Source organism: Triticum urartu, chromosome 3A (genome assembly GCF_056163025.1).
Source record: "Triticum urartu cultivar PI428250 chromosome 3A, HENAU_Tu73, whole genome shotgun sequence".
Taxonomy (NCBI): Eukaryota; Viridiplantae; Streptophyta; class Magnoliopsida; order Poales; family Poaceae; genus Triticum; species Triticum urartu.
In genome coordinates, this window is record NC_141875.1 from 486943089 (window position 1) to 486959464 (window position 16376).

Sequence of the window (16376 nt, forward strand, 5' to 3'; positions counted from 1 at the left end):
GCGCCCCGCTCGTGTTGTAGCTCTTCGCGCCCGCCGGAGCCGTCCCGCGCGCTGCCGCTCCGCGCTCGTCGCCGCGCCCCGCGCTCATCGGAGCCATCCTCGCCTCGCCTTGCGCGCCTCTGCCCGTGCCCCGCTTGTGTGCGCCGCATCCCGCGAGCTCGCCTCTGCCCGTACCACGCTCGTTGGCGGCGGCGAACCGGTCGACGGCTGGGCCGTGCGGCGAGCAGGAGGTGGTCAAGCGGGCCGACGGGCGCGTCGGAGCAGTGCGCCTGCACCTTGGCGTTTGCACAGAGAAGAGATGTGGGGTGGGGTGGGCCATCGAATAAAATAAGCAGAGGAACGTGGGTGGGTGAGTGACAGGTGGGGCAGGCCTGAACACAGGCGGACGAGGCGAGTGCAGAAAACGTCAGCTTTGCGTCCGCCGTCGACCCAAATATGGTTCAAATTTAAAATGGAAATAGATCCGGACACAAAATAGACACGAAATGAAAATGACTCTGCGCTTGGGCCGATGTTTTTATCCACACCGATCCAAATAAACGGCGGCAGATGAAATGGGTACTCCCGTTGGAATTGCTCTAATTACTCAAAAACTCATACGAGAAAATCTCTTGCCGTGATGCCCGATCCAATACATCATTCGCGGCTACGGCGTTGCGCTCTCGGCTCTCTGTCGTGAACCGCGTGGGGGAATGGATCGAGGCCGCCCGTTAAAAAAAGGCGAGGAGGCAGAGAAGCGACGCATGCGCACACATGGGGATGGCATTTTTGCCACCCTCGTGTTGCGGTTTGGTTCCAGATCCAGTGACACTGCTCGCCACGAGACAAGAGCTCCCTGCACCTGCCTCCCGGCCCAGCTCACCGGCGAAGAATATCTTAAGCATACAATCACAACTCACAAGCTGCGTCCGTCCAGTTGCAGTCGCCACCCACCACCACTAGAGCCATCACCACATCAAAGAGGCAGAGGACAAAAAAGAATCCGCACTTGCTTGGCTTTCCAGCTAGTAATTCAGGTTGCCGTCCGGTTACTGGCTCGGCTCCCAGGTGATACAGATCGGCCTCTCACGGCGTCGGCGGATCGGCTAGCAGCAATGGCGCGCGCGTTCGGCGTCGGCGCTGCGGTGCTCGTCGTCGTGTCGGCCTTCTTCGCGCCGGCACTAGTGACGGCGCAGACCGGCAGCTGCGACGACCCGCTGCCGACCGAGCTCGTCGGCAACTACTCCGGGCTGGCCTGCAGCCCCGTCTGGAACAACTTCGTGCTCCGGGTAAGTGCCACTGCCGCCGCGACTGTAGATCCGGGTGATCTTGAGGGGGACCGGGAGCGTTCTTGATTAATTGCCTCTCACCGAACCGATTCTGCTGTCTCCTCCAGTACGCGCAGGGCGGGGACAACGTGCTGCGGGTGGTGCTCTCGGCGATGTACAGCTCCGGGTGGGTGGGGATGGCCTTCTCCAAGGACGGCCTCATGGTGGGCTCGAGCGCCATGGTCGGGTGGGTCGGCAAGAAGGGGCAAGCCCACGTCAAGCAGTTTGCCCTCAACGGCAAGGCGCCCTCCATGGTCGTCGCCGACAGGGGCTTCCTCGTCTCCAACGGCCACGCCCACACCGTCCTCGTCAAGCAGGCCAAGATCTACCTCGCCTTCCAGCTCAACTTCGACTCGCAGCTCAAGAAGCAGCAGGTGCTCTTCGCCTTCGGCTCTGCCATCCCTGTCAACGACCGCCTAGCCGAGCACCAGGGCAAGACGTCCATCACCTTTGATTTCACCACAGGTGAGTTGGGTTCCTTCGCGCCTGCTAACCATCTAATGCAAACTTAACTTACCGAATGGAAATATAAATAGATTTCACATTGTCACCTCGTGCATGATTAATGCACATCTCATTACATGTATGTTTGAAATTGAAACTGTTGCTTCAGTAAATTTAATCGGCTACTGACAAATTGTAACTAAATAAATTGTAAAAAGTTGCCTGTGACAGTTCAGTGTGATCGATCTGTGGTAATCGAATCAGATACCATATGTTTGACAAACCAAATGAGGAGGGCATTTTAACCATTAGTGCAGTGACGACTCAGTCACCAAGTCATTATTTTCTTGAAAACAATTTGGCACTTGTTTGCATTGCAGGCAGCTCTTCAGGCTCCTCCTTCCCGAGTGGCCTAAAAAGGACTCATGGGGCACTCAACCTGTTCGCTTGGGGTGTCCTCCTGCCTATCGGTGCCATTATCGCTCGGTACTGCAGGGGTTGGGACCCTCTGTGGTTCTACCTTCATGGCGGCATTCAGTTCGTCGGCTTCATCCTCGGTCTGGCCGGCGTTGTGGCTGGAGTATCACTCTACGGCAAGATCCAAGCAGATGTTCCAGCACATAGAGGCCTTGGCATATTTGTGCTTGTGCTTGGTATCCTCCAGGTATGTGATATCTGCTTCCCTATATGGATCTGAGAACTAATGCCATGGAAAATGTGAGCAGTAAAATCTTGTCAAGTGAAGGCATTATATATGGATCTGAATGTATGTGTAACTTTGCAGATTCTTGCATTCTTCCTACGGCCCAACAAAGACTCGAAGTACCGGAAATACTGGAACTGGTATCACCATTGGGTAGGCAGGCTTGTGCTCTTCTTTGCAGCAGTCAACATTGTCTTGGGAATCAAAGTTGGAGGCGCTGGTAACCCCTGGAAGATCGGCTATGGGTTCAGCCTGGCCATCCTTCTGATCACCATTATCACCCTGGAAGTCCTGGTGTGGACAAGGAGGAAAAACAACAGCGGTGCTACGACGACATACTAACTATGCTTGACTAGGGTTCTTGTTCTGTGAGCTGCTGAAGGCCCTATTATTTTCATTCATTTTCTTCTTCTTCTTATGCTGTTGTTGTAAGCATGTAATCTATTCTGCAGAATCTTTTAGCAGGGATCTGCGAGACTAGTCTATCGGTGATGTGTTTTGGATTTGAAATGTGTAGAGTGTTTGAATGTACTACTCCAATGTTGTTTCTTCCAATGCGTGACGAAGAGTGAATAGTGATATTTTCCTTGTTCAGCTAATTTAGGGGCATGTTTCGCGTTAGGGGTGGGCATTAAAACCGACAAACTGAAAACCGAACCGACATTGAAACCGGAAAAAAAAATGAAATTTCGTTTTTTTTAGATCTACTAAACAGTTTTAATTCGGCCAGTTCGGTTTTTCTCACGCGATTTTATCTCCGCCCATTTTTTTTACGGTTAACGGGAAACCGAGTATGGCTGAGATGCAGCTAGCGAGGTGAGATTCGAAAATCCAACATCCAGGTTTCTCTCCACCTGCAGTACCAACCATAACATATCGCACACCCTGTCTATTTCTTGTTGTTGTGCGTCAAATGTAATGTTACAGCATTTTTTAGAATCTAGTTTTCTTTTTTTCAGGTTTTTTGGCTGGTTTTTCCTTTTTCCCCTTTTTAAAAATTGTAACCATTTTTTGAAAACATGTGAAGTTTTTTCAAATTTGCAAACTTCTCTCAAAACACGTGAACTTTTTTCAAATTCGTGAACCTTTTTTCGAATGCATGAACTTCTTTCAAGTGCATGACCATATTTCAGATCCACAAACTTTTCCTTGTTTTCTAAATCAGCAAATTCAGTGAACTCCTTCTCAAATTCGTGAATGATTTCTTCCTAATCGATGAACATTTTTTAAAATGATGATTTTTGATTAAATTATTGAACTTTATTCATAATTAGGAATTTTTTGAAATCCATGAAAAAAATTAAAATCGTGAATATTTTCAAATTTTGAACTTTTCCAAATTCTTGAAAATATTTAAATTCACAAACTTTTTTGAAAATTCATGATCCCATTTCCAAATTCACATGCTTTGTTCAAATTCACATTTTCTTTTCGTAATTGATGAACATTTTTTCAAATCCTCAATAAAATTGATAAACTTTTTCCAAATTCATGAAATTTTCATATTAATAGGGAAAACCGAAACCTTTTTTTTAAAACAGCAGGTTTATTTCACATGTGCTAGTATTGAAAAAAAAACCTAGCGAAGCAGCACCGCCTCGAACGATCCAAAAAGCAGCGGTGGAGCGCGCTATGGGCCACGACCCTCTAGCGGCGTGCACGAGCGCCAGTCCGTTTATCGGGTGCTAAAGGCGGGAGCTCCTAGTCAGCGCTGCAGGCGCCCGTTAACGAGCTGGCGCCTGCAGCGTCGCTGGCATCGGCCGGCCCAACGCGCACTTGCACCCAATCGCTTTTGAAGTAAAACTCTGGATCGTTTTGTTGCGAGTGCACCACACTAACCATCAGAAACATACAAACTTTGTTGTCTTCTACAAGAAAACAATTCTAGTTAACCTTTTCATGCAGTAAAACATTAATATATACTCAATATAAATTATCTCAAAAAAGAAACGTAAATTCGAAAAAAAGTTCATCAAATTTTAAGCAAAGTTCAAAAAAATGAAAAAGGTTCATCGATTTTAAAAAAAAAGTTCACCAAATTCGAAGAGAAGTTCATCGAATTCAGAAAAAGTTCATTGGATTCGAAAATGTTCATCGGTTTTGAAAAAAGTTCTTTGAATTCGAAAAAAGTTCATCGCATTTAGAAAAAGTTCATCAAATTAAAAAAAGTTCATGTAATCTGAAAAAAGTTCATCGAATTTGAAAAAAGTCATCAAATTCTAAAAAAAGTTCATCGAATTCAGAAAAAGTTCACCAAATTTGAAAAAAGTTCATGTAATCTAGAAAAAGTTCATCGATTTTAAAAAAATGTTCATCAAATTTGAAAAAAGTTCATGTAATCTGAGAAAAGTTCATCGAATTCAGAAAAAGTTCATCGAATTTGAATAAAGTTCATGTAATCTGAAAAAGTACAACGATTTAAAAAAACATGACATTCTTTAAAAAAATCACGCATTAAAAAAAGAAATAAAAAAAGGGAAAAACGAATAAAACCGTCAAGAATTCGCGAACCAGAAGAAACAAAATAAAATGAAAGAGCGACTTAACTTAGCACACAACAAGTGCGATGTCGTAGTGGTTGGAGCGCAGCAATCGTAACCAGTCCGGCGTGGCTTCGATTTCCAGTTATCTAACTTTGTAACATTTCCGCTAAACTAGAGTGGGCCGGCATTCATATAAACACGCATACACTCATCTCTATTACGCACACACGCGCACCTTATCTTTATGAGTATATTTCATAGACTGAGCCAGCATATCATCTTGATGATTTACGAAGTCACCGTAGACACCTCGTTGTCGACGGAAACGTCTCCTCAAAGCACATCGTCGGAAATCCTGAAATAAATCCAAAATAATGCAAGCACCAGGACTTGAATCCTAATGGGCTACCACTTTGATTGATTTATGCTATTTCACTAACCGGTGAACACCACCCATGTGCCTGGGCCGGCCCATTTTACATTTTTCTTTTCTTAGTACAAACCACGGTAACCAAGTAGAATGTAATGTGTAGTTTACATTTTTCATGGACATTTTTTTAATTGTGAACATTTTCTTCATATGTGAAGTTCTTTTATAATTTGTGAACTTTTTCCTAAATCTGTGAAATAATTTTAGATGCATGACGGTTTTTCAAATCCACAGGCTCATGTCAACTTATACAAACTTCTTTTACCAAAACCCATGAACCTTTTCCAAATTTGTGAATTTTTTTCAAAACTGATGAACTTTTTTCAAATTTATGAACTTTCTTTCAAAACTAGTGAAACTTTTCCATTCGTGAATTTTTTTCAAATTCATGAACCTTTCAAAAATGAATGAACTTTTTTAAAAACGCAAACTTTTTACAAATTTGTGAAGTTTTTTCAAATCGTGTTTTTTCAAAATCATCGTGAACTTTTCCAAATTAGTGATATTTTTGCAAAATCACAAATTTCTTCTTTAAATCCATGGTTTTTTTTTTGAATTATTGAAATTGTTTGTATTGTTTGCCAAAAGTCAAAGATTGATCGATCAACTAGTTAACCGTGACCGAGAGAACGAAGGTGACCCCATGAAGAGCCACAACGTAGCGATGGCACTAGGTCAGCCTAGAATGCTGCCGCATGGGCGCTGGTTCTACTAGCCCGCACTTAAGGCGTCGACTAGGAGGTTTCCACGCACGACAGGGAACTTCCACTCATATGGCTGAGTCTACATCTACATCTACATTACTATTAAACAATTAAACAAGAATCTTTTTACGTGCAACAAGCAAATTGGTCCACAACACCACACAAACCGATCAGCACCACACGATTAGGCCCACAGATCTAATCTACACTTCTTCTTCTACATCTACATCTACACTACTATTAAACAATCAAATAAGAATTTTTTTACGTGCACCAAGCAAATTAGCCCACAACACCGCGCAAACCGATCAACACCACACAATTAGTCCCACAGATCTAAATCTAACAGTTACCATTGATTTAATGCCTTTGCGGTGTGGACTTAGCAAATTCTCATGACTGACCGTGCTTCACCTCCACGATCCATCCACCAACAGAGAAATACCAGCCCCCGTCCATCTCCTATAATCACGCGGTTATCATCAGAAACGGAGAAAACTAAAATCAGCTCACATCGCCCTTAACCTTAACGCCGCCCACCAACACCGTATCATGCCTGCACGCCGACCTCGCGGCACTGCACCGTAAGGTCGCGCCATCACCATCGCCATCGCGGATTGTTGCCGCGCGAGCAGCGTTGAGTCTGTTTTTGTGTCATGGGCCGCCGCCGCCCGCCGCTCCTCCTCTGATGGACACAAGCAGGTCGTCGCCGCCCGCCGCTCCTTCTCTGATGGACACAAGCAGGCCGTCGTCGCCCGCCGCTCCTTCTCTGATGGACACAAGCAGGCCGCCGCCGCAGGCCGCCGCCGCAGGCCGCTCCTCCTCTAACTCCTCTGTCGTCGCTCGCGTGGCCGCCAACCTGATCCGTGAGCTAGAGAATCCAGTAAGTTTCCTCTCTACGCCGTTCACATTCATGCCAGTACAGGTGCCGATGGAGCTTCACGCCATGGCCTAGCCCTAGACAACGCAAAGGTACTAATCAAACCAGATAGCCCGTATTTTTGGCCGCGGATCCGTCACGATCCTCGCGTTATGTCCATTGGCCACACCTCCGCACGACCAATCTGCACCCAGGAAGCTGCAGCCTGTATATAATTAAATTAGTTAACTGATTACAGGGTTGTATAACAGTTCTGGTCACATAAATGTAGGTACTCGGGCGCCCTGTGTAGACGCAAGAAAAAACAAAGGTCGGGCCTGATTCAGTCTTCGTTTGTTGGATTCAATCCAGAGTTGCTTTTTTAAATCTACAAATAGGGTTATTTGGAATTGGAAACACATAACGTGGTTACTCTATGGTTGTTTCTACTTTAACTTGTTTGCCTGCTTCAGTGACTACATGATTCGTTGCTCGGTGGAGACCATCTTGCGGTTGAGTGCAGCTAGCATAGCGTTTTCATCCATGGGGCCTGCGGCATGTGGGGAGCTCCTCGCAAGATGTGGCGACAACTCAAATAAATTGCGCTGGTTCATGTGGTCGCAGTGAAGAAATAATACATATGTTTTGGATGAGGTTACTCTGCACTTGTTTGATGGAATGCGAAGCACAGGTGATGGCTTCTTTGTGGTTTTTTCTCTGAGCTTCATTTCTACAAATTGCAGAAAAAAAGAGTTTTATTGTTGCGATGAGGAGTCCATTGACGACGACGAGTACTTCCTGCTGCAGGACTACGCTGCTGCACCACCGCGGAGAAGCCGCCGGCCAAGAAGGGCGGAAAGTCTGTCGCACATGACGAAGACTATGAGCCCGCCCCACCGCCGCCGCACCTCTGTTGCTCCCGTGGTGCCCAACTATTCTTACAGCCGCTGCCTTCACGGCCTGCCTCTGCTGCTCCAGCTGGCACCCGGCCGCACCCGTCCTCGCCGGAGACGCGTGAGACACCTGCCGCAGCCACAGGCACATGAGCCTCGGCCGTCGGAGATGCGCCGGAGACATGCAGCCTCCACGGACGCATGAGTCGTCACCTAATCCCCGAGTCCCAAATGGTAATGATACTCTCTCCTTTCCGGATGGACCATGGATTAGAGGCATTTTTGCCCCCTCTTTGAATTGAGTACAAGCATGTATCTATATTTTTACGGTTGCCCTAAAACTCAGTCGACTGAGTTTTTATGAAGTCTTAGTCGAATCTCTTTACCGTTAGATTTCTGTATTGCTTTATGATGTGTGCAGCCCTGTTGACTTGTAAACGAGCCCATGTAGGGGACGAACTGGGTGGGCTACGTTTTTGTCCTGTTTTTTGTGTGTGTCAGGGCAGGCTTTGGACGGTGGGCTGGAAAAGACAATTTTTTACTTTGTTTGTTGGGCTTTATTCTGCCCAGGTCAGCTTTTATTTTCTTATTCTTTCCTATAAGCGAGAACGGATCTCCACTACTATTAAACAATCGAACAAGAATTTTCTTAGGTGCACTCCATAATTAGACCCAAGACATCGCACCAACCAATCAGCACCACACGATTAGGCCATAAATTTTAATCTAACAGCCATCATTAATCTAATAAGTCTATTGTGTGGAGTTAGCAATTTTCAATGACTGACCATACTTCACCAACGGACGAATATTCCAACTACTGGTCCGGCGTCCCCTACAATCACGCGATTCTGATCGCTACCAGTTCCCGAAATCAATCTCTTCTTCCCGAGTTCTCCACGCCTCCCCAGCTGCCTCCCGAGTTCGGATCACCTCCATCGTCGTCCGCCGACGCGCCTCGCCCGCAGCGCCGTCCACCACGTGTCTCCTTCCACCCCAATCGGAGGCAGCAGAGGCGGAGAGGCACGTCGCGCCGCCACATCTGGAGAGGGAGGGGCAGGGGAACGGACATCACGTTGGATGTGCTTCGCAGGTGAGTAGCAGCCATTTTGATTCGTTGCATAAATTTCTCTCTAAAGCTTCTTAATCTGGGTTCTTTCTTCACTGCCGGCGAGGGTGTCGCCTAGGGGCGGCGGGGGCAGGGGGTCGCCGGTGGGCGACCTATGGGATATGGCAGCGGACGCGAGAAGGGGTGAGGGGCCCGGGAGCCACAACGGGAGCCACGAGAGCGAGTTGGACTTGGCCATGCTCGTCAGCGACTGCCTCAAGGGTAACGGCGGCGAGGACCCGGGCTCCCCGACCTCGGCCACTTCGCAGACAAGATCAAGGTATGTTCCCCCGTCAGCTCTGTTCATTTGAATTGTATGTTTGCGACCATGGCTTGCCCCAAATTTTGTTCGTCAGGTTGGTTAGCTGGCTGGCTGCTACCGTATGAAACTGCCCACTTTAGCGCTTCCCAACCTCTGATAATTACAGGTTGTAGGAACATTTCTGGAATCACATGTATATCGATCACTTCCAAATGAATTTGTCGTTAGTACTACATTTTTTGTAGCAGTTGCTTCCAAGTGAATTGTCGTTAGTATTCCTAATGTTGCTAGCGTCTTTTGCTCTGAATTTACTCCTTAAAACCACCGCCCAAGATAACATCGACATCAATTTTGATATGTCTGACATGTTTGATCTTATTTGACTGCAGGAGTGTAGTGCAAAACAAAAGTCTACTGACATTGCTGGCTTGCAGCTGTAACTGGTTCTCTCTCAAGTTTTGATTGCACAGTAGTACAATTTAGTTTCTATGAGGTGTCGATTGCACAATGGTCCAATTTAGTCTCATCTACCATGATTCATTCTAGAGACCATTTTTCAGGCTTTTAGCCTTATTGCTGAGGCATGAAATACATCAGCGTGTGCACGATTTGTTCCCCTCCTGTAATCTAATCACGAGCTAGCTAATTTGTAATCTAATCAACCGTGTCATGTGCGTGCGCCCTTATCAATCCTGGTTCAGAGAATGCACTGGGCTATCTGTTTTGCTCATTAACTTTTACCCAAAGTAATAACTGGATAACTTAACTTAGTGTGTTTTTGTATGCTGAAGCTGACATTCTGCATATCTGCATGTTCCATTTTAAATGTACAAGAAAGCAGGAGATGAGAAAGAAAACAAGCTGCTCTCCATTGTTCACTCCCTCTTCTCGATCCACGAGACATGGCTCCAGGTTTTTGTAAGAGGCCAATGTACTGGCAGTTGCAGTCGCCATCTACTCATGAAGCTCCTTAGTTACTTGAGATACGACGCGGCGGTCTGTGTGCCCAAATGGTAGGGCTTCGAGAAGATACCTGGAGGTAACCCACCAGACCAAGGCTTAGCTACTTATGTTGTTCGATTTTCTCTAGAAATTGTGCTGTGTGGCTGAGTACATTGAATATTAGTGGACTTGGATCATCTTATGGTCTGCCTGTACATGTAACTTGATCATGGTAAGCTAGATGTACCAGCACTGATCACTTCCTTGACACTCATCCTACACATCTCCTTGTGAAATAATTGTTGGTGATGTCCCTTGTTCATATTATGTTCCTTGTAGAAATTTTTGTTGCAAACTGAACAAGGATAGATGACAACAGGACAGGAACCAAAATATATTGATACCTAGCTTTGTTTTTGTTGAGTGACATGTTTGAATAGCAGCTTAATTGGAAAATTTTAACACAGTTGCATGTGCAGTGCTTTTTAACCGACCATATTCTACTGAACGTCTGACTCCCCCTTAAGATTTAGGTTGGAAATATACTGGAGTAATAGTGGAAGCCACTTTTTGCTTTGGTGATTTTGTGAAGTTCAGATTTTGGTTTATCACTATTCAGACTAATCTTTGTAACAATTTCTTGAGATCTGCCTACAGTACATGAATTTAGTATCAGTTTACATACTATATACACACATGACAAGTTTTTTGTGGGGGAAATTTAATCCAGCAAAAGCATTGTCATTGCTATTCCCTACAAGTTACTTGAAGAAGAAGAAAAATGCCCTTTAGACATTTTTAAGAAGCAAAACAAATCTTTCTTTCTATAATTGCAGAAATCCATGGAATCCTTGTGGTAGTCATTTCTCCAGGTATGGCAAAAGTCATGGAGTCTTTACTATTTGTACATGTAAGTGCACACCCAAGTGCATCGATATCAGTAGGCTTTCTGTAGTATAACTGATTTAACATTCTGCGAAATTCATTTCTTGGTCTTTGCATGACCACCTCTGCATCGTACACAAAGTGCTCAGAAGAATACATCATGCAATGACTCCTATAAGGAAGGAATGGAATGAGTATTGATGTTTCACTTTTATCTGTGTTTGTACTTTGCTTTGTCCTAGGAAATCTGGCTAAGGATCATCACTTTTACAGCACACATGACACATCATAATGAAACTATTCTCCTTTCTTCTATTGAAGTCCATGCATATCATGACATGCATTGGAGGACTCAAATTTCATTTTTGTTATTGTTTACATTACTTCCTAATTAAGTCTGCTAAACATTTGTAAAACAGAAGCTCTCTGCAAGCATTATATTTTCCGCCGAATGTGCTATTGTACAGAACATTTTACTTGACATGTGAGCAAAATATAATGTACATTATGCCGATTAACTTTCTTCTGAACTGTTGTATCACCACAAGGGAGATTGTGGTAGTGTAGTACCAAGGAATTAATCCTCAAATTCTTCGGACTTCTGGGAGTGGTGTACTATATTCTATGGACTTCTGGGAATTAAGCCCCAAATTCTTTGGAGTTCCTCGCTAGAATATTCTATGGTTGCAACAGTATTTCTATTGGGATGCAGTTACAATTATCTCAAGGCTAATGGCATGCTAGATTTTTTGAGTTCTGGGAGTGTTGTACATATGCAGATTCTTATAAAGGTGCATGTAATCAACTTCTGGCTTCCTTTTATCTCTGCATCTATTGTCCATATTACTCATATAAAACTTTGATGGTCAGTTTATTTCCACACAAATGAAATTCCATAATTTAATAATCTGATCCTCTATTATAATGCTATCAACTGTTATTTTTCATCAAACCATATGTTATGCTTAAGCTGTCTGTTGCTTTTGTTGATTACCAGCTTATATAGATTAGTGCAATATATTCTTATAAGGTTAAGTGCCCTCCTTAGATCTACGGGCTTTAGTAATAGGTGCCACCACCAGTTTGAGTTCTCATATATACGATCTACGACAATTTCAAAAGATGAGTAATTAGTTCAGATCATACTACTTTCCATTACAGCTTTCTCTATGTATACTTGGAGAGCAGTGTGTGTTTTAACTACAATATGCATACCCCCATTGCACCATAGTTCCACTCCAGGAGATGCTGAGATAAACTGAAAATGGAGGAAAAATTGTCCGACTCTTACTGCTAGCAGGTGGTACCCGCTATGACTCCCACGGGTGGGATTACCTTCACCGCCGAGCCTTCAAACTCAGAAGATAACAAGCAGCCCAAAATCCAAGAAGGAAGCTAATTCAGTTCTTCCAAGATTGCTATTTTTAGGGAGGTTTTTGTTCCAACTTTGCATTGACGACACCATGTTCATTTGGACAATGTTTATATGTTCCTTTGAAGTTCACCCAAGAAAATAAAATTTCTGAAATCTTCATCGGATATTTAATTTGATTCCATTTTTACTATACAATAGACTAAATAGGCCACACCCATATATTCTCTATGTAGAAGTTGTTCATCCAATTGATTCCCATTGATTTGTAACTTTTTTTTGTACAATTATGATTTCTTTGTGGTCTGCTTGAACCTCAGTGGCATTCTCAAAAGATAATTGATGGGTTTGTACTTTGTCCTTTTGTTTATAGAGAAGGGTCCATTTCCAGAGTATGAATTCAAAATTGTATACCCACATGAATTTTGATGTGGTTTGATTGAGACGTGCGTTGCACGTGCATGTTTACTAGTATATATAGACTAAAGTGCCTTGTGTCGGTATTAGGAGCAGTATGAAGCATTTAGCTTACAACCCCTGTAAATTATTATTATTATTATTATTACCTTTTTATTTTTTATTTTATTTTCCATTTTTGGGTTTATACCGGATTGTTAAACTAAGTTTTAGCCAAGTCCCAATCAACTCTTTGACCGTTAGATTTTGCTATGCTTGTCTTTGTATTAAATTGAAATGTTTTAGGTGCGCGACCGACCTATTTTCTTCCTTGTTTTTTGTTTCTCTCGTGTCGGCCGGGTATGCGCTATGGGCTGACCTTTAGCGGTTATTTTTTCTTGTCTAGTTTTGGGATTTCCCTTTTTGTTTTTTAGGCTGCAATTTTTCAGCGGGGGAAACAAACTGTCTGAGGAGGGAGGAGAATCGGTTGAGAACTATCAGGAGCAACCATTTTGTATGATCATTATATTTTATTTTATTTTTGTAAGTGTGTAATGTTTTTTTATTATGTTTCTTGTGATGATGATTTTTATTTTTGCATTTTGTATTTTCAAGTTTTTCTTTTTCTTAAAACTTTTTTGTACCATTTTTTATTAAACAACTTTGTGTGGGGGGGGGGGGGGGGGGGAGGGCAATTGCATGTCCGCCATTAGGCACACAACTGCAAGTGTCGTGCCCGACTATAACTCTGTGCTATTTTGTGTCAGGAGATCAACTGCATGTCTGCCACCAGGCATGCAATTGCAAGTGTCACCCTCGATTGCAACTCTATTTTTCTGTGTGTGAGGGGTAGTTGCATGTTTGTCACCAGGCATGCAACTGCATGTGTTCGTCCTTGACTGCAACTATGTGGTATTTGTCAGTCAGGGAAGGGAGGCATTTGCATTACTACCACTAGGCACGCAACTACAAGTGTCGCCCCAACTGGAACTACGTGTCATCAACGTGACTACATTTCTATGGTGTTTTTGTTCGGGGAGGGAGAAATTTCATGCCTGCCACTAGGCACACAACCGCAAGTGTCGCCCTGAATGCAACTGCATGTCTTCAATGTGATTGCAACTTACCGGTGTTTTTTCGACAGTAAGGAAGTTGCATGTCAGGCACTAGGCACGCAACTGCAAGTGTTGCACACGACTGCAACTGCATGTCTTCAACATGGTTGCAACTTAGTGGTGGTTTATAGGAGGAGGGGGTAGTTGCATGTCTTCCACTAAGCATGTAACTGCAAGTGTCGCCACTGTATGCAACTGCATGTCTTCAACATGATTGCAAGTGTCGCCCTGACTGCAATTGCATGTCTTCAACACGACTACAACTTACCAGTGTTTTGTCGAGGGGAAGGAAGTTGCATGTCAGGCACTAGGCACACAACTGCAAGTGTCGCCCTCCGACTGCAAACTGCATTTCTTCAATGCGATTAACAACTTATTGGTGTTTTGTCAGGTGAGGGGGCAGTTGCATGTCTTCTACTAAGCATGTAACTGTAAGTGTCGCCCCCAACTGCAATTATATGTCTTCAACGCAACTGCAACTCTATTGTATTTTATCGAGGAGGGGCAGTGGAAGTTGCATGTTTGCCACTAGACATGCAACTGCAAGACTCGCCTTCGGTTGCTTCGTATGAGATTTTTGTTAAATAAATATTCAACTTCGTGTCCAACCTATTTAAAAATTGTCCTGTATTATCCAATAAATATAGATATTTCTTGAAAGAAAGAAAGAAGAAACAAGATAGAAGAAAATAAAAGTAAAGGCAGAATAAAAAAGAAACATAAACAACAATTTAGTAAGAAAATAGAGAAACAAAAGAAATGAAAGGGAAAAAACTAAAAAATATTCATGTGCCACCTTTTTTGAGTCTAATTCATTTTTCCAACTAAACCAGAAAAATTTAAACCCGTAGCTAGGGTGTGCGCTAGGCTAGTTACCCACACGTAACTATTATATTTTCATTTTAAATTATTTATGTAGTGTTTTCTCCATTGTTTTTCATCTCTCCATTTTCCACTTGTTGAATAGGCCGAAGTATTTCTCCCAGGGGCCAGCAAGTTAGCCGTGCATTTGTACCTGTAGCAGAATAGAGAAGGGAATTAAATCGGTAAAAAGAAAACAAGTCGCATGGGGCAAGCCCAGCCCAAGACGTGGAGACAACGAAGCAGCACCAGCCGCCAGCCCTGTGCGGGGAGCAAACAGCCTAGGGCCGATGGCGCTGACGTCAGCGACTGAGACTTAACTAAGTCTCAGTCGACTGAGACGTAGACACTCCCATATTTTTACCCCCTTCTCTTCTGTGGTTGGGCACGATGTTGTGCAAGTTCCACCGGTTCAGGAAGCATACACCTGAATGGAATCCAGTAGAACCAATGTTGCAGCTATAACATCATATATTTAGTGATTCATGTCTAATTCGGCGATAACAGCTATATCATCCTATATTCTTTCACTTGCATGGTTCCCTTCCATTGATGTTGTAGCTGGTACTTGCCAGTCTCTATGGAGTATATGTATGAGTGGAGTAAGTAAGAAGAGTACATCATTGTAGGTTGCAACTTGCTAATTTCGCGGATGTTCATGTGTGCATGTTGTAGTTACCTGAACCATGCGAGAATGGACAGATTTTTCTAGAATATGAAGCTTTTATTATCTAATATCTCTTTATTTTCATTTAGTTGCATTACTGGAAGGTGGATCAGGGTGCAGTATTGAAGCTTCTGATTGGCCCGACAGAAATGAGGACACTGCGGCAGCTAACCTTTTGCTTACTAACCTCGTAAAGATTTGAAGCGTAAGTTTCTAACTACAAAAATGATCTCAAAACCTTGCATGTGACCAAGGTTGTCAGAATCGCGATTTTGAATCGGATCGGAGCTCTGATGGTAGAATCGTAAATCATAGAATCTTCACTACTAGGATCGTAGAAACGTAGATTTTATGAACTAAAATCGTAGAATCAGATGGGTAAGTTTGAATCGTAAAGTCGTAGAATCGTATAACAGAATCACGATTTTAACAACCTTGCACGTGACATTGCACCTATGATATAAAGAGTACAACAAATTTTATAAAAATAATATATATAATTTGTGGTATTACGTAAATTACAATTAGTACTCAATATTTGATTAATATTCCTTATTCTATATGGAGCAATGTCTGTACAACCTTTATATCTACATCAGTTTAACGTCGATACTGGGAAATAGGTATGCCGAGCTTTGCCACTTAAGTGCGTTGAAATAGGAGTTCCAGTTTCTTGATTTTTAGAAAACTGAAGAGGAGCGTTTGAGGAAAGAGGAGGAGCGGAAGGCCCGGGAAGCAAAGAAGGGGAAAAGAAGAGGGAAACCAAGAGCATGAATTGCTAAAAGATAGCGACGATCCCTTGAGTCTACTATAAATACTATTTTAGTTTGATGTCTTTTTATTTATTTTTTATGATAATAATTGAGAAAATAAAGAAGCATCGTGGCATATCAGATATTACCATACTACCAAAATTTTATTATATTTAGTCATTTCCTTTTTGTG

General features: G+C 43.3%; 1 protein-coding gene and 1 long non-coding RNA gene across 2 annotated transcripts; both read left to right on the top strand.

Annotated features, from left to right (window-relative positions):
* Nucleotides 1–728: 728 nt before the first annotated feature.
* On the top strand, nt 729–3053 carry LOC125544543 (cytochrome b561 and DOMON domain-containing protein At3g61750). Its single transcript, XM_048708271.2, has 4 exons — nt 729–1268; nt 1376–1772; nt 2132–2415; nt 2536–3053. The coding sequence occupies exons 1-4, from the start codon at nt 744–746 to the stop codon at nt 2794–2796; spliced, it is 1467 nt and encodes a 488-aa protein (XP_048564228.2). The 5' UTR covers nt 729–743; the 3' UTR covers nt 2797–3053.
* Nucleotides 3054–7699: 4646 nt separating this feature from the next.
* On the top strand, nt 7700–12546 carry LOC125544544 (uncharacterized). Its single transcript, XR_007299549.2, has 2 exons — nt 7700–9211; nt 9583–12546. It is a non-coding gene; the product is annotated as an uncharacterized LOC125544544 (long non-coding RNA).
* The last annotated feature ends 3830 nt before the right edge of the window (nt 12547–16376 follow it).

Coding starts and splice junctions, on each gene's coding strand:
- LOC125544543 (XM_048708271.2), top strand. CDS start 744: ATGCGCACACATGGGGATGGCATTTTTGCCACCCTCGTGTTGCGGTTT. Junction 1,269..1,375: donor GGAACAACTTCGTGCTCCGG/GTAAGTGCCACT, acceptor TGTCTCCTCCAG/TACGCGCAGGGCGGGGACAA. Junction 1,773..2,131: donor CACCTTTGATTTCACCACAG/GTGAGTTGGGTT, acceptor TTTGCATTGCAG/GCAGCTCTTCAGGCTCCTCC.